We start from the raw sequence: 22171 nt of genomic DNA, 5'->3' as shown, positions 1-22171 counted from the left end.
GAGGACGTCTAACTTGATTATGCAGGGTATGCTATGTGATGTGATATGGCCAAGAAGAATGTGATGAATGATATGTGATGTATGAGATTGATCATGTTCTTGTAATAGGAATCACGACTTGCATGTCGATGAGTATGACAACCGGAAGGAGCCATAGGAGTTGTCTTAATTTATTGTATGACCTGCGTGTCATTAAACAACGCCATGTAATTACTTTACTTTATTGCTAACCGGTAGCCATAGTAGTAGAAGTAATAGTTGGCGAGACAACTTCATGAAGACACGATGATGGAGATCATGATGATGGAGATCATGGTGTCATGCCGGTGACGATGATGATCATGGAGCCCCGAAGATGGAGATCAAAAGGAGCAAAATGATATTGGCCATATCATGTCACTATTTGATTGCATGTGATGTTTATCATGTTTATGCATCTTATTTGCTTAGAACGATGGTAGTAAATAAGATGATCCCTCATTAAAATTTGAAGAAAGTTGTCGTTGTCAAAACTGGCGGATCTCGGGTAGGGGGTCCCGAACTGTGCGTCTAGGCGGATGGTAACAGGAGACAACGGACACGATGTTTTACCCAGGTTCGGGCCCTCTTGATGGAGGTAAAACCCTACGTCCTGCTTGATTAATATTGATGATGTATGTTACAAGAGTAGATCTACCACGAGATCAAGGAGGCTAAACCCTAAAAGCTAGCCTATGGTATGATTGTCGTTCGTGCTATGGACTAAAGCCATCCGGTTTATATAGACACCAGAGAGGGCTAGGGTTACACAAAGTCGGTTACAATGGTAGGAGATCTACATATCCGTATCGCCAAGCTTTCCTTCCACGCCAAGGAAAGTCCCATCCGGACACGGGACGAAGTCTTCAATCTTGTATCTTCATAATCTTGGAGTCCGGCCGACCATGATAGTTCGGCTATCCGGACACCCCCTAGTCCGGGACTCCCTCAGTAGCCCCCGAACCGGGCTTCAGCAACAACGAGTCTGGCGCGTATATTGTCTTCGGCGTTGCAAGGTGGGTTCTCCTTCAAACTTCATGTTCCTGTCGAATAGTGTCCGGCTTCCTTATAAATGTTGCGCTCCTTGGCTTCTACGCCCAATAATGGCCTTCTTCCACGTGCCGTATGAATGCGAAAAGCTAGGGTATTTTTACATTTTACCCCCTAGCCGTGCGAACGAGCCGCCTACAAGAGAGGCGAGGATCTAGATCCAGCTCACACCATCCTCCATCCGCAAGTTCTCATCGAAGCGCCTCTGACAAAAATCCATTCCATCATGGATAGTCGACACGGCTCCTCCTCTCGCGCTCCCAGCCCTAAGCCAGGAGATTGGGGGAGATGCTTAGTTCCACACAGCGAGCTAGTGGCGCTCCAAACCGAGGGATATCTTTCCCCAGCTTTCATGGTTCCGGTTCGAGCCAGACTGGCCACCTTCAAGGGTGGAAAGCAGGCGGAGAGCGTCCCCAACCCTTCCAAAGGACAACGGGTATGCTTCGTCCCTTATCTAATAAGGGGACTCGGATTTCCCATACATCCGTTTCTCCGGGGGCTCCTGGAGTTCTACGGACTCCAGCTTCACCACCTCACACCTGCCTCCATTTTGCACATCGCGGGCTTTGTAGCTCTTTGCGAGCTGTTCCTGGGCATCGAGCCCCATTTTGCGCTGTGGAAGAGATTGTTTTGCCTCGTACCCCGTTCTTATGAGGGGTCGATATATCAAGTGGGCGGAGCCGAAATATGGCGCATCGCCGTGACCGGATATCTATGCGGCACCCCGAAGAAGGCGTCCGAAGACTGGCCTTCGGAATGGTTCTACACGGAGGACGCCCCTCTGCCGGATCCAGTTCAGATCGGCCTTCCGGAGTTCAGCAATACTCCCTTGAAGAAACGCCTGAGTTGGCGCCCGCGGAGCCCTCAACGGGAGGATGATGGGAGCGTCCATTATCTGATGGGCCGGATTAGGTTACTGGCCCACTCCGGATTGACCATGATTGGAATCATGGCCACGTGCATTATGCGAGGGGTGCAGCCACTCCAATATAGGGGCCACCCTATGTGGGATTTCAACGAGGAAGACGACGCCACCCGTCATGGCCGCAGAGGGCCGGGCTCGGCAGCCGATCTGGCAAAGATCCTGTCCGGCTTGTACAAGGGGGAGGAGGAGGACTTTCTCTGCACGAATCCATTGAACGGATTCTCCATGAATAACCCTCGGAGCTGGGTAAGCGGACGTTTATCTACCCGATCCATACTTCCAAAGTCAAGTATTTTACTTTGTGATTTCGACGCAGGAGCTGCGCCGGGACGTGGAGGGCATACGAAGCCTAACTCCACAGCCCGAGGATCCGGAATGATCCCTTGATCCGACCTCCGAAGAGGATCCGGACATAAAGGTGGAGCTGATTGACGGGGTGTTCCACCAACTTAGCATGGACAATGCCCTAGTCGCCATTACGGCTGACTACCCCGGTTTGTTTCCGGCCTCCCAGGTGACTACGACCGAGGTCTTGACACCATCATTTGATCCGTGCTCAATTCTGACCATCCTATACTGATGGTGCATCGCAGGAGGTGCCTTTAAGGTGGGAAGCCGAACCTGCGGCGGCTGACCAGCAAGGGTCAGTTCGGCCCAGCAGGCGGAAGAGGAGTGCGACGTGAATCGAAACGTCGCTGCAATGGTACGGCGCATCGTTGTTTTTAAGGGAAGGATCCCTAGGAGGTATATTAATGCTCATAACTTTTTCCAGGAGAAAGAGCGCTCGCTGGACAGTGTCCGGAGAGGTTGCCAATCAAGCCTCCGCCAACCATGCTCCATCGCATGGTCCGGAAGTGGAGGCAAACACAACGCAAGAGCCGGATGCTCCTCCGACGGAGGATGCCGACAGGCTGTCCGCCACCCGGTCTGAGGTGGAGAGCGCCATGAATCACAGGCGTCGCCGGACAGTTCTTCGTGACGCGTGTTTCTCCCCGGAGGCGTTGAATGCCTTTGATGCGGGAAACGCGTACCTCCGTGCTGCTCAAGATGGTTTAACCAGAGCCACGGAGCAGTATGTGAAGGACATACGGGTAAGTAATTTTAATAGTTATATATGCTAGTAGCCCCCGAGACTTAAAATTGTTAAAATAACTGATTTAAGGATCATTTATTATGCAGGATCTTACGAAGAAGAATACCCACCTGTCCCAGGAGCTCCAAGAGTGCAAGGCCCAACTTGAGGCCGCACTAGCCACCACAGGGGGAGCCACAGAGACCCCGCTGGTAATACGTACTTCGAAAAGATAAGTAGTTAACAAAGTGCGGCGTGTGCGTAAATCTGACAATAATATTGCAGAGGGCGTCGGACTAGATCCGGACAAGCAACAGCTACTGCGTCAGCTAAAGGCCGGCGAGAGGGTGCTTATGAAGGTGCAGCAGGAGAGAAACAAGCTCCAAGATGCCCACACCCGGCTAGGAGAAGAGCTGAAAGGTGTTTGGGCCCAGCTGTCTGGCTCCGTGAAGGAGAATCAGCGGCATCGTCGCGGCATTTATAGTAAGTGCTTGAGCAAATTCCTTTGAAAAGAAGAATTCGGCGAGGAAGCCGATTGACAGAAATGTGTCTTTAGGTGTGCTCACAGGTCACCCTGCGGAGGAAATGCCCGGTTCAACGGGTGACCAACTTCCCGAGCTGGTGCAACTGCTCGAACGTGTTCGGCAGGCGATGAGTGGCGTCGTTCAGGCCTTATGGCCTTCCGTCTCCCTACCCGAGGGCCTTGGAGGGCTTGCTGAGAAGCTTCAGGGAGTACGGCGACGCCTCCGTCTGTGGAAGATATCGGCCTGCCGTCAAGGTGCCAGGGAGGTCTGGGCCATGGTGAAGACGCGGTACCCGAAGGCTGACCCAAACCACATGGCCGAGGTCGGACCTGCGGGGCCTGATGGGAAGGAGATCCCTGTGAGCTTGATGTACGGCCAAGTAGAGCTGGCCGCGAAATATTCCCAACAGGACTGTAAATTAGATAGCATGTTAGATGGGATTGAAGAGGAGTACAATCAGTCAGTTGGACGATGTAATTTAAAATGACATGTAAAATGCCTTCTAGCCGGATTGTAGATCGTTTGTCTTTGCGGACCTTTTCGCTTCAACCTCGGGACCCAACAGTCCGGAGTGTGTCCGAATACCCTTATGGTTATAGAAGAACCGAGGCATGCGTGGAGACAAGGCGTCGGGGGTCATAATTGCTTTATCAGACAAGTGCCCAACTAGCTATGTTATATTACATGGTTAGTAAGAAACATCTTCCAGGGAGAATAGTTCTGTTAAGGGTTCCTTTCCCTGAGAGACATGCCCTAAAGTGCATGTCCGAACTGCGAAAATAGCAGAAAAAGTATCTGGGGGCAAATAAATAAGTAAGTAATAAATCATCTTTCAAGTCACCGACCGAATATTCTCTTAAGAACGCTAGCTTTCGGCTTCACCCAGTCTGAGGTACACATCTGGCTGACCCGGCAGTAACAATCGCAGAAGTGCTCCCTTTACCTCCTAGCCGAACAATCGGGAACGTATGGGTAAGCACAGGAGCCAGGCAACCCAGCTTGGCCAAAACTTAAGTCATATCGATGCATATAATGGTGAATAAAAGGTACATGCGGAAGTATGACACATGTGTTGGGCATGAAGCCCGTATAAATAAGCTTCTGTTAAAGAAGCCCCCAGGTATAATGAGTGCTAGAAGCACATCAAGTGTGTGCGAACGATGCGCAAATCAGCCTATCAAAGGTATTGAAAAAAAGTGGGAAGAAGGAGGGGGACAAGAGACAGTGAAAATGTAAAAAGGTGGACGGAGGAGTGAGACAAACTCTGAGTCTGGCGTTAGGCGTAGAATCTTCGGAGACGGGTTGTGTTCCATGGGTTCGACTCGAGTCGGTTGTCAGATGCGTTACGTAGACGGTATGCTCCGCCGGTTAGGACTTGGTCGATGATGAAGGGACCTTCCCACTTGGGCTTAAGTTTGTCCTTTTTCTTGTCCGGCAGGCGTAGAACAAGTTCGCCAACATTGTAAGTTTTGGCCCGTACTTCTCTGCTTTGATATCTTCGAGCCTGCTGTTGATAAAATGCGGAACGAGCTTTTGCCACATCCCGCTCCTCCTCTAAGGCGTCCAAACTGTCCTGCCGATCCAGCTCGGCTTCTCTTTCTTCGTACATGCGCACGCGAGGTGAGTCATGAATTATATCGCAGGGCAGAACTGCCTCTGCGCCATACACCATAAAAAATGGTGTGAATCCGGTAGTTCGGTTTGGCGTGGTCCGCAGCCCCCAGAGTACGGAGTCGAGCTCCTCTACCCAGTGCGTGTTAGATTCCTTGAGGGACCGCACTAGTCTGGGTTTGATGCCGCTCAGGATTAGACCATTTGCTCGCTCGACTTGACCGTTAGTTTGGGGTGATAGACTGAAGCGTAGTCGAGCTTGATGCCCATGTTTTTGCACCAGAGTTTAACCTCATCGGCCGTGAAATTCGTGCCGTTATCAGTGATGATGCTGTGGGGGACGCCAAAATGGTGTACTACCCCGGATATGAAGTCTATCACAGGTCCGGATTCTGCCGTTTTAACCGGCTTGGCTTCAATCCATTTGGTGAATTTGTCCACCATGACCAATAAGTATTTGTGCTTGTGGGTTCCTCCTTTAAGGGGTCCAACCATGTCAAGCCCCCAGACCGCGAACGGCCAGGTGATGGGTATAGTTTTGAGGGCGGTGGGTGGCATGTGGCTCTGATTAGCAAAGAGCTGGCAACCGACGCATCGTTGGACTAAGTCCTGAGCATCTGCCCAGGCTGTTGGCCAATAAAATCCTGTACGAAAGGCCTTGCCTACAAGGGCCTGGGCTGCGGCGTGGTGCCCGCCGAGTCCGGCGTGAATTTCAGCCAGGAGATTTCGCCCTTCCTCTTCGGAGATACACCTTTGAAGGACTCCGGTTGTGCTTTTCTTATAAAGTTCTCCCTCATGGACCTTGTAGGCTTTAGATCGCCGAACTATGCAGCGGGCCTCATTTTGGTCTTCGGGAAGTTCCTGCCTAATTAAGTAGGCTAGGAATGGTTCCGTCCACGGGGCAATTACTGTCATTATTTCGTGGGCTGAAGGTGTTATTTCATTGGCTGAGCCGCCGATTGTGTCAGAATTGTCTGAGTTAGGTGATGCAGTTGGCTCCGGATTGTTATTTCCGGACTCCTCTTCCCATAATACGGATGGCTTAAAGAGCCGTTCCAGGAAAATGTTTGGAGGGACGGCGTATCGTTTTGCCCCGATGCGTGCCAACACATCTGCTGCCTGGTTATTATCCCGGGCTACATGGTGGAATTCGAGTCCTTCGAACCGAGCTGACATTTTTAGGACGACGTTGCGGTAAGCTGCCATTTTCGGATCTTTGGCGTCAAAGTCTCCATTTACTTGGGATATTGCAAGGTTTGAATCCCCGCGCACCTCTAGGCGTTGAATGCCCATGGAGATTGCCATCCGGAGGCCGTGTAGAAGGGCCTCGTATTCGGCTGCGTTGTTGGAGTCCATGTACATTATTTGAAGTACGTATTGGACTGTGTCTCCAGTTGGGGACGTCAAGACGATGCCAGCCCCCAAGCCAGCCAACATTTTGGATCCGTTGAAATGCATGATCCAATTGGAGTACGCGCCGTACTCTTTAGGGAGTTCGGCTTCGGTCCATTCGGCGACGAAGTTAGCCAGAACTTGCGATTTTATAGCTCGCCGTGGTTTGTAGGTTATGTCAAATGGTAAGAGCTCAATGTCCCATTTTGCAATCCTGCCCGTTGTGTCGTGATTGTTTATAATATCGTTGAGAGGTACTTCGGAGGCCACCATTATGGAACACTCTTGAAAGTAGTGTCGCAGCTTCCGGGATGCCATGAACACCGCATACGCTATCTTTTGATAATGTGGGTACCGGGACTTGCATGGAGTTAAGACAGTGGATACGTAGTACACTGGTTTTTGAAGAGGGAATCTGTGCCCTTCTGTTTCTCGTTCGACGATGAGTACCGCGCTGACAACTTGATGTGTCGCTGCGATATATAATAACATAGGTTCGCCCAGGTTGGGCGCGGCTAGGACCGGATTTGTTGCCAGTATGGCCTTGATTTCTTCGAGTCTGGCCGTGGCAGCATCCGTCCATTCGAAGTGTTCGGTACGCCGAAGGAGGCGATAGAGGGGCAGAGCCTTTTCTCCCAAACGGGAGATGAAGCGGCTTAGAGCCGCTATGCACCCAGTTAGTTTTTGTATTTGCTTGAGGTCTTTTGGGATATCCAATTATGACAGAGCTCGGATCTTGGCTGGGTTTGCTTCAATTCCTCTACCGGATACAATGAAGCCCAAAAGCTTTCCGGCTGGTACTCCGAAGACACATTTTTCTGGGTTGAGCTTAATGTCATATGCTCGAAGGTTGTCAAATGTCACCCTCAAGTCGTCTACTAGAGTTTCGACGTGTTTGGTCTTGACGACCACATCGTCTACGTATGCCTCTACTATTTTGCCTATCTGGGTAGCCAGACATGTCTGAATCATGCGCTGATATGTTGCGCCGGCGTTTTTGAGTCCGAAGGGCATTGTGTTGAAGCAGAATGGCCCATATGGAGTAATGAATGCCGTTGCGGCCTGGTCTTTTTCTGCCATCTTGATTTGATGGTATCCGAAGTATGAGTCGAGGAAGCACAATGAATCGTGCCCCGCGGTAGCATTGATGATTTAGTCGATGCGAGGGAGAGGGAAAGGGTCCTTTGGACAGGCCTTGTTAAGGTCTTTGAAATCGATGCAAAGGCGCCAGGATTTGTCCTTTTTTGGTACCATTACTAGGTTGGCTAGCCAGTCCGGATGTTTTATATCTCTGATGAATCTGGCTTCTAAGAGTTTGGCTAGCTCCTCTCCCATTGCCTGTCTTTTGGGTTCGGAAAATCGCCGAAGAGCTTGTTTGACTGGCTTGAATCCTTTTAGGATATTTAGGCTATGCTCTGCAGCCTGTGTGGGATTCCTGGCATGTCTGAAGGGTGCCAGGAAAAAATGTCCCAATTTTCCCGAAGGAATTCTCGTAGTGCGGCTTCTACATCAGGATTTAATTGTGCCCCAATGGATGCCGTCTTTGTAGGGTCCGTTGGATGGACCTGAAATTTGACTATTTTGTCTGCTGGTTTAAAAGAGGTGGACTTGGACCTCTTATCGAGTATCACATCGTCCCTATCCACCGTGGAGCGCAGCGCAGTTAGTTCCTCTATCGCTAGGGCTTCGGATAATGCCTCTAGGGCCAGTGTGGCTGTCTTATTTTCAGCGCGGAGTACTGTATCTGGATCACCGGCGAGAGTGATTATTCCATTGGGTCCGGGCATTTTGAGCTTCATGTACCCGTAATGGGGTATAGCTTGGAAGATTGTGAATGCCTCTCGCCCTAACAAGGCGTGATATCCGCTGCCGAATGGGGCCACTTTGAACGTGACCTCTTCGGACCTGTAATTGTCCGGCGAGCCGAACACTACATCTAGTGTGATTTTTCCTGTGCAGCATACTTCTTGACTAGGATTATTCCCCTGAAGGTTGTGCTGCTCCGCTCGATGCGGCTCCAATCAATTTCCATTTTTTGAAGGGTTTCTTCGTAGATGAGGTTTAATCCGCTGCCGCCATCCATGAGTACCTTGGTAAGACGAAAGCCGTCCACTATCGGACTGAGGACCAATGCGGCTGGTGCTCTAGCTGTTCGGAATTTAGGTTCGTCGCTGGCATTGAAGGTGGTAGCCGTGTCACTCCATGGATTTGTTGTTGCTACTTGGTAGACTTCGGCGAGGCTGCGGATTGTTCGTTTCCGTGTGTTATTTGATGCGAAAGTCTCGAAGACTGTTAATACCGTACTGGTGCTGCTGGGCTGGTTGCCCGGGGCTAAAAAGCCTTCGCCACTTTTGGCCACCTGCCGTAATATCCAACATGCTCGAAGGCTGTGTGTTGGAGTGGCGCCCTCCGTACTGTGGATTTTGCAGGGTCCGTTGAGCCATCCCTCCAGTACGGTTCCGTACCCTTTAGGGGATTTTTGCTTTTTGGTTTTTAACCCAGGTGCTTGAGTATGACGCACCCTTTTATTTCGGACTGGGGTTGTATTCAGGGCCGGATTGTCCCAAAACCTAGTTTCGGTTTTCCAGGCACTCTCCATCGCGCAGTATTTTTGTACAATGGTCGCTAGGTCGGCGAAGCGTGTAACTTCGCGACGACTGATGGCGTTTATGATTCCCTTGTCCGTGCAATTGTTGCAGAAGATTGAAATCGCGCTTTCTTCACGGCAGTCCTTTATCCTGTTCATAACCAGGAGGAATCTGGCCCAGTAATGATGTACTGTTTCATTGGGCTCTTGCCGTATTTGAGATAGATCGCTTATGTTTGGGTGGGCGGGTTTAATTAAGTTCGGAACCCCGCCCGATCTGAGGCTCAAAGGCCAAGAAGCCTCCGGATTTGGAAGCTTGTTTTGTTGGATGCTTTCCAACAAATCTGGCCCGATGCCTGACTTTAGGTTCAGTATTTGATTAGCGTCCGACCCTCCGCGGGAATCCGGCATGGAGGGATCGGGAATTCAGACATAGTTGGTTTTTAACATAGAAGAAGAGTCGCCGCATTGTTCCTCTACCACAACAACGTGGTGGGTAACCTGGGGAGAGTTAATTTCTCTCAGATTGGTTTTAAGCCCAATCTGATCATAGTCGGTAGCGACTCCCAGGGCGACGATGCGATCCAAGAGCTCGTTTACGGAGGAGAGCTCAATCGGACCTAGCTGCTCGGTGAATTCCGAGCTAACGTGAAGATCGCTTTTAATGACCTGAGAGGTCATTGTTGGAGCGGTGGACGAACAGGCGGTCATAAGAAAACCGCCTAGCCGGATAGTCTGGCCGGCGGCCAAAGCTCCCTTGACGACGGTGCCGTCTTTAAAGATGGGAAAAGGCATCCTTCCTGATGGTGATGGCACAGAGGAACTCTCAATGAAAGCACCAATGTCGGTGTCAAAACCGGCGGATCTCGGGTAGGGGGTCCCGAACTGTGCGTCTAGGCGGATGGTAACAGGAGACAAGGGACACGATGTTTTACCCAGGTTCGGGCCCTCTTGATGAAGGTAAAACCCTACATCCTGCTTGATTAATATTGATGATGTGTGTTACAAGAGTAGATCTACCACGAGATCAAGGAGGCTAAACTCTAGAAGCTAGCCTATGGTATGATTGTCGTTCGTGCTATGGACTAAAGCCATCCGGTTTATATAGACACCGGAGAGGGCTAGGGTTACACAAAGTCGGTTACAATGGTAGGAGATCTACATATCCGTATCGCCAAGCTTGCCTTCCACGCCAAGGAAAGTCCCATCCGGACACGGGACGAAGTCTTCAATCTTGTATCTTCATAATCTTGGAGTCCGGCCGACCATGATAGTTCGGCTATCCGGACACCCCCTAGTCTGGGATTCCCTCAAAAGTGTTCCCCCTAACTGTGCACCATTACGAAAGTTCGTCGTTTCGAAGCACCACGTGATGATCGGGTGTGATAGATTCTTACATTCACATACAACGGGTGTAAGCCAGATTTACACATGCGAAACACTTAGGTTGACTTGACGAGCCTAGCATGTACAGACATGGCCTCGGAACACAAGAGACCAAAAGGTCGAGCATGAGTCGTATAGTAGATATGATCAAGATGAAGATGTTCACCAATGATGACTAGTCCGTCTCACGTGATGATCGGACACGACCTAGTTGACTCGGATCATGTAATCACTTAGATGACTAGAGGGATGTCTATCTGAGTGGGAGTTCATAAGATGAACTTAATTATCCTGAACATAGTCAAAAACCCTTTGCAAATTATGTCATAGCTCGCGCTTTAGTTCTACTGTTTTAGATATGTTCCTAGAGAAAATATAGTTGAAAGTTGACAGTAGCGATTATGTAGACAGTAGAAAGCTTATGTCCTTAATGCACCGCTCAGTGTGCTGAACCCCAAACGTCATTTGTGGATGTTGCGAACATCGGACATACAAGTTTTGATAACTACGTGATAGTTCAGTTAAACGGTTTAGAGTTGAGGCACCAAAGACGTTTTCGAAACGTCGCGGAACATATGAGATGTTTTCGAGGGCTGAAATTGGGATTTCAGGCTCGTGCCCACGTTAAGAGGTATAAGACCTCCGACAATTTTCTTAGCCTGCAAACTAAGGGAGAAAAGCTCAATCGTTGAGCTTGTGCTCAGATTGTCTGAGTGCATCAATCACTTGAATCGAGTGGGAGTTGATCTTCCAGATGAGATAGTGATGTTTCTCTAAAGTCATTGCCACCAAGCTGCTAGAGCTTCGGGATGAACTATAACATATCAGGGATAGATATGATGATCCTTGAGGTATTCACGATGTTTGACACCGCGAAAGTAGAAATCAAGAAGGAGCATCAATTGTTGATGGTTGGTGAAACCACTAGTTTCAAGAAGGGCAAGGGCAAGAAGGGATACTTCATGAAACGGCAAATCAGCTGCTGCTCCAGTGAAGAAACCCAAGGTTGAACCCAAACCCGAGACTAAGTGCTTCTGTGATAAGGGGAATAGTCACTAGAGCGGAATTACCCTAGATACTTGGTAGATGAGAAGGCTGGCAAGGTCGATGGAAGTATATTGGATATACATTATGTTAATGTGTACTTTACTAGTACTCCTAGTAGCACCAGGGTATTAGATACCGGTTCGGTTGCTAAGTGTTAGTAACTCAAAATAAAAGAGCTACGGAATAAACAGAGACTAGCTAAAGGTGAGCTGACGATATGTGTTGGACGTATTTCCAAGTTTGATGTGATCAATCATCGCACGCTCCCTCTATCATCAAGATTAGTATTAAACCTGAATAATTGTCATTTGGTGTTTGCGTTGAGCATAGACATGATTGGATTATATCTATCGCAATACGGTTATTCATTTAAGGAGAATAATGGTTACTCTGTTTATTTGAATAATACCTTCAATGGTATTGCACCTAAAAGGAATGGTTTATTGAATCTCGATCGTAGTGATACACATTTTCATGCCAAAAGATATAAGATAGTAATGATAGTACCACTTACTTGTGGCACTGCCATGTAAGTCATATTGGTGTAAAACGCATGAAGAAGCTCCATGTTGATGGATCTTTGGACTCACTCATTTTGAAAAGTTTGAGACATGCGAACCATGTCTATTGGTGTATACGTATGAAGAAACTCCATGCAGATGGATCGTTTGGACTCACTTGATTTGAATCACTTGAGATATGCAAATCATACCACATGGGCAAGATGACTGAAAAGCCTCGTTTTCAGTAAGATGGAACAAGATAGCAACTTGTTGGAAGTAATACATTTTGATGTGTGCAGTCCAATAAGTGCTAAGGCACGCAGTGGATATCGTTATGTTCTTACTTCACGGATGATTTGAGTAGATACTAAGTATATTTACTTGATGAAACACAAGTCTGAATTATTGAATGGTTCAAGTAATTTCAGAGTGAAGTTGAAGATCATCGTGACAAGAGGATAAAATGTCTATGATATGATCATAGAGATGAGTATCTGAGTTACAAGCTTTGGCACACAATTAAGACATTGTGGAAATTGTTTCACAATTAATACCGCCTGGAACACCATAGTGTGTTGGTGTGTCCGAACATCATTGTTGCACCCTATTGGATATGGTGCGTACCATGATGTCTCTTATCGAATTACCACTATCGTTCATGGGTTAGGCATTAGAGACAACCTCACTCACTTTAATAGGGCACCACGTAATTCCGTTGAGATGACACTGTTTGAACTATGGTTTGGAGAAACCTAAATTGTCGTTTCTTAAAAGTTTGGGGCTGCGATGCTTATGTGAAAAAGTTTCAGGTTGATAAGCTCGAACCCAAAGCGGATAAAATGCATCTTCATAGACACCCAAAACAGTTGGGTATACCTCCTAATTCAGATCCGAAAGCAATAGGGATTGTTTCTTGAATCGGGTCCTTTCTCGAGAAAAATTTGTCTCGAAGAATTGAGTGGGAGGATGGTGGAGACTTGATGAGGTTATTGAACCGTCACTTCAACAAGTGTGTAGCAGGGCACAGGAAGTTGCTCCTGTGGCGCCTACACCAATTGAAGTAGAAGCTTATGATAGTGATCATGAAGTTTCGGATCAAGTCACTACCGAACCTCGTAGGTCGACAAGGACGCGTACTACTTCAGAGTGGTACGCAATCCTGTCTTAGAGGTCATGTTGCTAGACAACAATGAACCTACGAGCTATGGAGAAGCGATGGTGGGCCCAAATTCCGACAAATGGTTAGAAGCCATGAAATCCGAGATAGGATCCATGTATCAGAACAAAGCATGGACTTTGGTGGACTTGCCCGATGATCGGCAAGCCATTGAGATAAATGGATCTTTAAGAAGAAGACGGACGTGGACGGTAATGTCACCGTCTATGAAGCTCGACTTGTGGCGAAGAGTTTTTCACAAGTTCAAGGAGTTGACTACGATGAGATTTTCTCATCCGTAGCGATGCTTAAGTCCGTCGGAATCATGTTAGCATTAGCTGCATTTATGAAATCTGGCAAATGGATGTCAAAACGAGTTTCCTTACCAGTTTTCGTAAGGAGAGGTTGTGTGTGATAAAATCAGAAAGGTTTTGTCGATCCTAAGGATGCTAACAAGTATGCAAAGCTCCAGCAATCCTTCTAAGGACTGGAGTAAGCATCTCAGAGTTGGAATGTACGCTTTGATGAGATGATCAAAGATTTTGGATTTATACAAAGTTTATGAGAAACTTGTATTTCCAAAGAAGTGAGTGGGAGCACTATAGAATTTCTGATGAGTATATGTTGTTGACATATTGTTGATCAGAAATGATGTAGAATTTCTGGAATGCATATAGGGTTATTTGAAAAGTGTTTTTCAATAGAAAACCTGGATTAAGCTACTTGAACATTGAGCATCAAGATCTATGAGGATAGATCAAAAACGCTAAATGGTACTTTTAAATGAGCACGTACCTTGACATGATCTTGAAAGTGTTCAAGATGAATCAGTCAAAGAAGGAGTTCTTGCCTGAGATGTAAGGTATGAAGTTAAGACTTAAAGCTCGACCACGGCAGAAAAGAGAGAGAGGACGAAGGTCGTCCCCTATGCTTTAGACATAGGCTCTACAGTATGCTATGCTAAGTACCGCACCTGATGTGTGCCTTGCCACATGTCTGGCAAGAGGGTACAAAGGTGATCAAGGAGTGGATCACTAGATAGCAGTCAAAATTATCCTTAGAGGAATAAGGATATGTTTCTCGATTATGGAGGTGATAAAGAGTTCGACGTAAAGGGTTACGTTGATGCAAGCTTTAACACCTATCCGAATGACTCTGAGTAGCAAACCGGATACGTATAGTGGAGCAACCATTTGGAATAGCTCCAAGTGGAGCGTGGAAGCAGCATTTACAATATGACCTAGAGATTTGCGAAGTGCATACGGATCTGAATGTTGCAGATCCGTTGACTAAAACCTCTCTCACAAGCAAAACATGATCAAACCCCAGAACTCATTGAGTCTTAATCACATGATGATGTGAACTAGTTTAATGACACTAGTAAACTCTTTGGATGTTGATCACATGGCGATGTGACGTGTGAGTGTTAATCACATGGCGATGTGAACTAGATTATTGACTCTAGTGCAAGTGGGAGACTTTTGGAAATATGCCCTAGAGGCAATAATAAATTAGTTATTATTATATTTCCTTGTTCATGATAATCGTTTATTATCCATGCTATAATTGTATTGATAGGTGATATGACCATGTATAATTTATCTATGATGGTCGCTACTGAAAAAATAAAGTCTACGCCTATAGTCGAATATGCTACTGATATTGTCCAAAATAATTCTATAATTGTTGTTGATCATGAAACTACACGTGGGCTGACTAGGGGAGCAAGCATGGAGTTGACACGATGGACTAGTATGAAGCAAGGTGATGCATGCGTTCTTGCATGGAAGGTCTTTTTTTGGAGTTGCAAGATAAGAAAGGGATCACGTATGTTTGGTAGCTACAAATACAAGGCAAGGCGGCACATATTATATTTGTTCCTACCGTGCAAGAAGGCATGCCAGATAGATACGGCCAGAAGACTTAATGCTTAGAGTTTTTCATCTCTACAGGAAATAGGATGGGGCCCACCAGAAAGAAAGATGGCGTACAAGGTTAAGCTAGGTAGAAAATCAATCTAAGATGTAAAAGGATTGGACTCTTATATTTTATACTAGTTTGTTTTCTTTCCAAAGTTGTGTGCGTGCGTGAGGGGTTTAGGCTAGGTTCAAGTTGTTATTTAAAGCAAGGGTGCGTCGATGTAATAGTTAGGTTATATTTTGATAATAAACACAATGTGTTTTTAGGGTAAATTCCCGTATCGAGTTTTGGGGGAAGCTGTCTAAAAATCCCTAAGTTTTGGAGGAAGCTTTACAAAACCTCTGTGTTGCGATTTCTCTGCGAGGAAATTGTTTTGCGCGTGAGTACCGTCATCAAGATTGGTTTTCTCGTGCTGAGCCGCAAGGTTCAAACCCTCTATTTCGTGTACATCGCGTGCGCGGGCAAGAGGTTACTGCAGCTGGTGGTGGTGTGTCGTGAAAGATTGGGCCGCAACAACAGATCGGATCTCGCCACGAGGTTCGGTCCTTATCAATAGGAAACTCAGATACATGTGTGGGTACATAGGCAACACCATGTCCCTAGTAAGCCTCTAGTTGACTAGCTCGTTGATCAATAGATGGTTACGATTTCCTGATTATGGACATTGGATGTCATTGATAACGGGATCACATCATTAGGAGAATGATGTGATGGACAAGACCCAATCCTAAGCCTAGCACAAAGATCGTGTAGTTCGTATGCTAAAGCTTTTCTAATGTCAAGTATCTTTTCCTTAGACCATGAGATTGTGCAACTCCCGGATACCATAGAAATGCTTTGGGTGTACCAAACGTCACAACGTAACTGGGTGGCTATAAAGGTGCACTACAGGTATCTCTGAAAGTGTCTGTTGGGTTGGCACGAATCGAGACTGTGATTTGTCACTCCGTGTGACGAAGAGGTATCTCTGGGCCCACTCGGTAGGACATCATCACAATGTGCACAATGTGATCAAAGAGTTGATCGCGGGATGATGTATTACGGAACGAGTAAAGAGACTTGCCGGTAACGAGATTGAACAAGGTATCGGCATACCGACGATCGAATCTCGGGCAAGTACAATACCGTTAGACAAAGGGAATTGTATACGGGATCGATTGAGTCCTTGACATCGTGGTTCATCCGATGAGATCATCGTGGAACATGTGGGAGCCAACATGGGTATCCAGATCCCGCTGTTGGTTATTGGCCGGAGAACGTCTCGGTCATGTCTGCATGGTTCCCGAACCCGTAGGGTCTACACACTTAAGGTTCGAGGACGCTAGGGTTATAAAGGAAGTTTGTATGTGGTTACCGAATGTTGTTCGGAGTCCCGGATGAGATCCCGGACGTCACGAGGAGTTCCGGAATGGTCCGGAGGTAAAGATTTATATATGGAAAGTTGTTGTTCGGGTTCCGGGAAAAGTTCGGGTTTTTCCGGTATTGTACCGGGAAGCTTCCAGAAGGTTCTGGAGGATTTCGGAGGGGTCCGGAGGTCCGGAAATTGTTCCACCATGTCCAATATAGCAGCATGGGCTGTAGGGGGGGTGCCCTAGCCTTAATGGGCCAGGGGCACCAGCCCCCCCAAAGCCCATGCGCATGGGAGGGGGAAAACCCAAAGGGGGAGGGTTTCCACTTGACTTGGGAGGCACTCCTCCCCCCTTGGCCGCCGCCCCCAACCCTAGATGGGATCTAGGAGGGCCGGCCCCCTCTCCCCCCCACCTATAAATAGTGGAGGGGTGGGAGGGCAGCCGCATCCCAAGTTCTGGCGCATCCCTTCCCCTCTCCCAAGTCCTCCTCCTCTCCCGCGGTGCTTGGCGAAGCACTGCAGGATTGCCACGCTCCTCCACCACCACCACGCCGTCGTACTGCTGCTGGACGAAGTCTTCCCCAACCTCTCCCTATCTCCTTGCTGGATCAAGGCATGGGAGACGTCACCGGGCTGCATGTGTGTTGAATACGGAGGTGCCGTTCGTTCGGCACTAGGATCTCCGGTGATTTGGATCACGACGAGTACGACTCCTTCAATCCCGTTCTCTTGAACGCTTCCGCTTAGCTATCTACAAGGGTATGTAGATGCACTCTCCTTCCCCTTGTTGCTAGTCTCTCCATAGATAGATCTTGGTGACTCGTAGGAAAGTTTTGAATTTCTGCTACGTTCCCCAACAGTTAATTTACCATTGCTATATGATTTGATTTACCATGTACTTGAAAGTAAATTTGCCATGAGGTTTAACATAAATAAGAATTTGCCATGCCCCATAAACATGAATTATACTTAAAAATGTTGTGTGGTCGGTCCATTCATTTGTACACAAATTTGGCATGTAATATAAAACAATCTTTTTATGAATTTTTCGTGCAACCATTTACAGGGAATAGTTAAATTTGCCGTGATGATGATTGAACTCCATCGATTCCCATATCAACTAATGCAATCACCAAGCAACCCTAAAACAAATGGCAAATTTGCCATGGAGAAATCTAGAAAACACAATGAGACCTAAAGTTTGTATGAGATCAGTCCATTCATTTTACACAAAAAATTGCCACGTGCTTTAAATCAAAATTTGATGAACTTGCCGTGTAACTATTACTTAGATTTCTACAATTTGCCATGGTGATGTGTGAACTCAGCACTCGTAGCAACGTAGTACAATCACCATGCAAAAACACTACATATGATCTAGAGGGAAAGTAGAACCAATCACAAAAAATCGGAGAGAGCATGCATACCACACCGGAGCAGCAACACCTCCTTCTCAGACATCTACGCGAGCCGTCCTCTTCAGATTTTGTTTTGAGCGGCAACTCCTCCTTTAGCACGCCAACCTCTCCAGATTTTGTTTCAAGCGGCAACTCCTCCTTTAGCACGTCGCCTGCATGAGCACTAGCAACTCCTCTGGTGGAGCGCATCGGCCATGGACGGGCGTCAGCTGTCGATGCAGGAGGTCACGCTAGACCCGCAGGGTCATGCTTGTGTACGACAAAACGACGGAGATGGATCTCTAGGAGGGAAGTTGTGTTATCGCCGACCATCATGAGCAGCGCTGCGCAAAGTTGCACCCCCCACCATGGCTGCTTCCTGTTGGATCTCGGTTGAAGCCGAAGGGGAATACCTCTCGCATGGCGACGAAGGGGATTGCCGTTGGAGCCGAAGGGGGATTCTTCCGCAAGGAGAGGAAGGGCATCACCACCCACACCATGGATGCAGTGTAAGAGCTCCTCCTCTCCTCGCACGACGACAAAGGGGAACCATGGATGCACCATGGATGCACCATGAATGCCATTGTGACTCCTCCATGCCTGCCGCCCGTTTGATCCAGCTCAGCTGCCTCTACTAGTGGCAACATGGCCAACAATCGTCGGGGAACCGCCGGGGGTGGAGAGAGGAACGATTCGGCAGCAGGGTTTTGTTTGGGGAAGGAAGAGGAAGAGGGAGGTGATAGCAATGGGAGAGAGAAGGAGTTGGGTGGTGCGAAGAGAGTGGGTCGTTCGGGACGACTGCGTTTACCCGAACGATATCGTTCGCTGCCATGGCTTGGGTCCACTGCTTTCAGATGTGTAAATCAAATCTAATGGTGAAAAGGGCGTTGGACCCAAATTCTAAAAAACTGACATTATAAATCTGATCTTAATAATGAGTAGAAAAATGAGTTTTTTTTCATTTAATCCTATTCTTTTACAAAGCAACTCTTGCTGTGATGTGAACAACTCATGTCAAAGCTTGCTAAATCATAAAGCACGAATAACTTTTGTGCATGTATTCTAAAATTGAAATTTCCCACGAAAACAACATTATTAAATTTGTATTAAAAATAATGATTGCAGTGGTATAATTGTATGACACATGAGTTATGTATTACTTGTTTAATTAATGGTCGATGTGATCATGTAAATTGGGTTGGAGGAGTAGTTCCAATGGTTCGGGTAGGGTCAACTCTGATTTCGACTACAAGCGGCAAACCGATAATACGCAAGGTCCACGCCAAAGATGGTAACACCGGGGCACATGCAATAACTGCTTCAACCTAGCCACGACCGAACCTCCATTCAATGCTTATGTGGGTGCTACAGAAAGCACCACGACAAACTCCCTACATCGCTAGTTAGGGCGCATGACGGTCGCAATGTTGACCACAATATTGTGTGCATCGGAAGTCTGAACATGATAAGCATTGTTGAAAACGTGTCCATGACAATATGGGCTTTCGTCCCAAAGAACACATAACCCGATACTACAATAGGACACATATATCCCCAACACCGCCACCAAAAGGGAATAACGACACCCACAAATGACGCAGTGGCTAGCAAGAGATAGGTGAGATTTCGATGGATAGACCGGAACCAACACCCTCATGCAAATGTCCAAGGAATGAGCCACAAACTCACAAAACACACCACTCACACACCTCCGTTATCCTACGTAATTTTGATGCAACGACCGCACCATCACCACCTCAAAACCAAGGCACGAGTAAGGCTTGTGGGCCGGATCTTTAGGCCAGGCCACGTCTCACAACCACATGTATATATGTGTCGTCGTCATTGGAGCCACAAACATCTGTATGACTCCTGCCACGCCAGAAGGGTGAGCTGCCACCCCATCCCTCCAAGACTGTCAGAACTACGAGACGGAGCCGACATCTGCTCACTTCGACATGGCCTCCGTAAAAAATGCGCGCTAGAAGACATTTAGTGCTAAAGACCAGGAAACCGCACGATTGAAGGACATCCGCACGGGTTTAACCCGACGGCATCATACAATGTGCGGCGAGAATGGAGGAAACCCGAGAACAAAGCTAGAATGGCGGCAGCTAGGGTTCCGCCGGAGCCAAACCCTAAGATTACGTCAGTGTAGGAGGTGATTTCCCCCAAGGACGGCCATGTGCTCGCAAATTGCCAAGATCTATCAGAAGCTGTTGCAAAGTCGCAAACAGTGCGCCGCCGTACTAACCCCAAACAGTTTTAGGTGAGGCAGCCCCGGCCACGTCGCCGGCAACGCACGCCATTACAAACGTTTTAAGCCGTCATCGCATCCAGTCGGAGCCGACTTAAAAGGCAAACACGACACGGCAAAAGCCGTTTTCCTTTCACGAAAAACCCTCGTTCCGGAAACCAACAAGGCGAGGCTGTAGAGCCGAAAGACAGCGCAGAAACTTCTAAAATTTCCCCAGATCGCCACCGGGGAAAACACGCAGCCGCGGCCCTGCATTTTGCAGCACACATGCGGCATATGATTTTGACCCGAGCCTCGCCGGCGGCGATCGCAGATTAGGCCGGGACAGCGAGGAGGAGGAGCGGGTTAGCACCCACGGGCGTATATAATTAGCGTCATCAAACCACCCTGTTGGGTTGTGTTTCCCCCTTGTCCTCCATGTGATTCCAAAGTGTTCTGTATTCCTATTCCCTCTCGTCAATCTTCATTACCCCCTCCCCACCTCCTCCCCTCCCCCTTCCCCCCTTGTGCCCCCATGACTCTCTGATCGTGACCAGCTATTACTCTCGGCCACCCTTCGTCTCCGGCAAAGGCAAAAGCCCCCCTCGCGGCCCTCCTGCTCTCCCCAATTGGCCCCGTGCTGTCCGGCGTTCGGCTCGGCTTGCGGGGCGCGCGCGCGTGGCACCGGGAGGAGCGGCGGGCAGAGCGGCGGCGAGAGCGCCGGAGCGGAGCATGCGGCGGTGAGAGCGCGGGCAGCAGGAGGAGCGAGGAGCTTTGCTTTGCTTGCTTGCTTGCTGGCGCGGAGGGAGCGGGAGGGAGGATGCAGCAGCCGCAGCAGCATCACCATCACAAGCCCAAGCCGTCCCTCTCCGGCAGCCTGTCGTGGATCCGGAGGTCCCCGCCGCCGTCGCCGCCGCACAGGAAGCCCTGGGGCGCCGGCGGCAGGGGCCGCTACGCCTGCCGCGCCGTGCCGCTGCTCGTGCTCACCGTCTACAGCCTCTTCACCGTGCTCCGCATCCCCAGCTCCTCCCTCGTCGTCAACACCGCCGATTCAGGTGCGCCGCCGGCCGGCAGCTCGGTTGCCATTTCTCTCTGCTTTGCTCGCGCCGCCACGCCTCCTGGGTTAAATGCGTCCCCTTTTTGGCTGTAATGGTGACGTGTGTTCTCTGTTCCAGAGCGCGTGGACCGGCGGGAGGATGTGGAGGCGTTCAAGACCCACCTGCCGTCGAACCAGAACAGCCTCGAGGCCCGCCAGGAGACCCGCTCTCCGGCATCCCTCCCGTGCTCCGCCTTCATCAGCGGTGAGCTCGTTGCTCAAGTTATTCAGTTATTAGCCGCTTGCTTGCTTGCTCGCTTGGCTTAGCTTAGCTAGCTGATTTGCGTGCGGGATGCTAATGGCGAGCGAATTTGGTGCGCAGGCGAGGCGGGCGGCGGGCAGGCGGAGGAGGGCGTGCTCTGCTGTGACCGGAGCCACTACCGCAGCGACGTGTGCTACCTCCGCGGCGACGCGCGCACGGACCCGTCCACCTCGTCGGTGCTCCTCTACAACGCGCCCCGCGGCGCCGCCCCGGAGAAGGTGCGGCCGTACACGCGCAAGTTCGAGGAGAGCATCATGCGGTCCATCGACGAGGTGACCATCGTGCCCGTGGCCGCGGACGCCGGCAACGGCACCGGCACCGCCGACAGGGACAGCCTGCGGCGGCGGTGCGACGTGCGGCACCCGGCGGGCGTGCCGGCGGTGGTGTTCTCGACGGGCGGGTACACGGGGAACGTGTACCACGAGTTCAGCGACGGGCTGATCCCGCTGTTCGTGACGGCGGAGCGGTTCGGCGGCGAGGTGGTGCTGGTGGTGCTGGAGTACCACTACTGGTGGCTGGGCCGCTATGGCGCCATCCTGGAGCGGCTGACCAACTACAAGATCATCGACTTCCGGTACGACCGGCGGGTGCACTGCTTCTCGGAGATGATCGTCGGCCTGCGCATCCACGGCGAGCTCGTC

General features: G+C 49.1%; 1 protein-coding gene across 1 annotated transcript in view; it reads left to right on the top strand.

The window, feature by feature from the left end:
• Positions 1-20376: 20376 nt before the first annotated feature.
• LOC119350483 (beta-1,2-xylosyltransferase XYXT1-like) overlaps positions 20377-22171 on the top strand; it is a 7460-nt gene continuing 5665 nt past the window's right edge. The window contains exons 1-3 of the mRNA XM_037618299.1: positions 20377-21227; positions 21348-21473; positions 21591-22168. Coding sequence (XP_037474196.1) covers positions 20993-21227; positions 21348-21473; positions 21591-22168 — 939 coding nt within the window. The 5' untranslated portion in view covers positions 20377-20992. The remainder of the gene's footprint in view (positions 21228-21347; positions 21474-21590; positions 22169-22171) is intronic.

This window comes from Triticum dicoccoides, chromosome 1B (genome assembly GCF_002162155.2).
Source record: "Triticum dicoccoides isolate Atlit2015 ecotype Zavitan chromosome 1B, WEW_v2.0, whole genome shotgun sequence".
NCBI classification, from domain to species: Eukaryota; Viridiplantae; Streptophyta; class Magnoliopsida; order Poales; family Poaceae; genus Triticum; species Triticum dicoccoides.
This window is presented reverse-complemented; position numbering and strand designations above follow the sequence as displayed.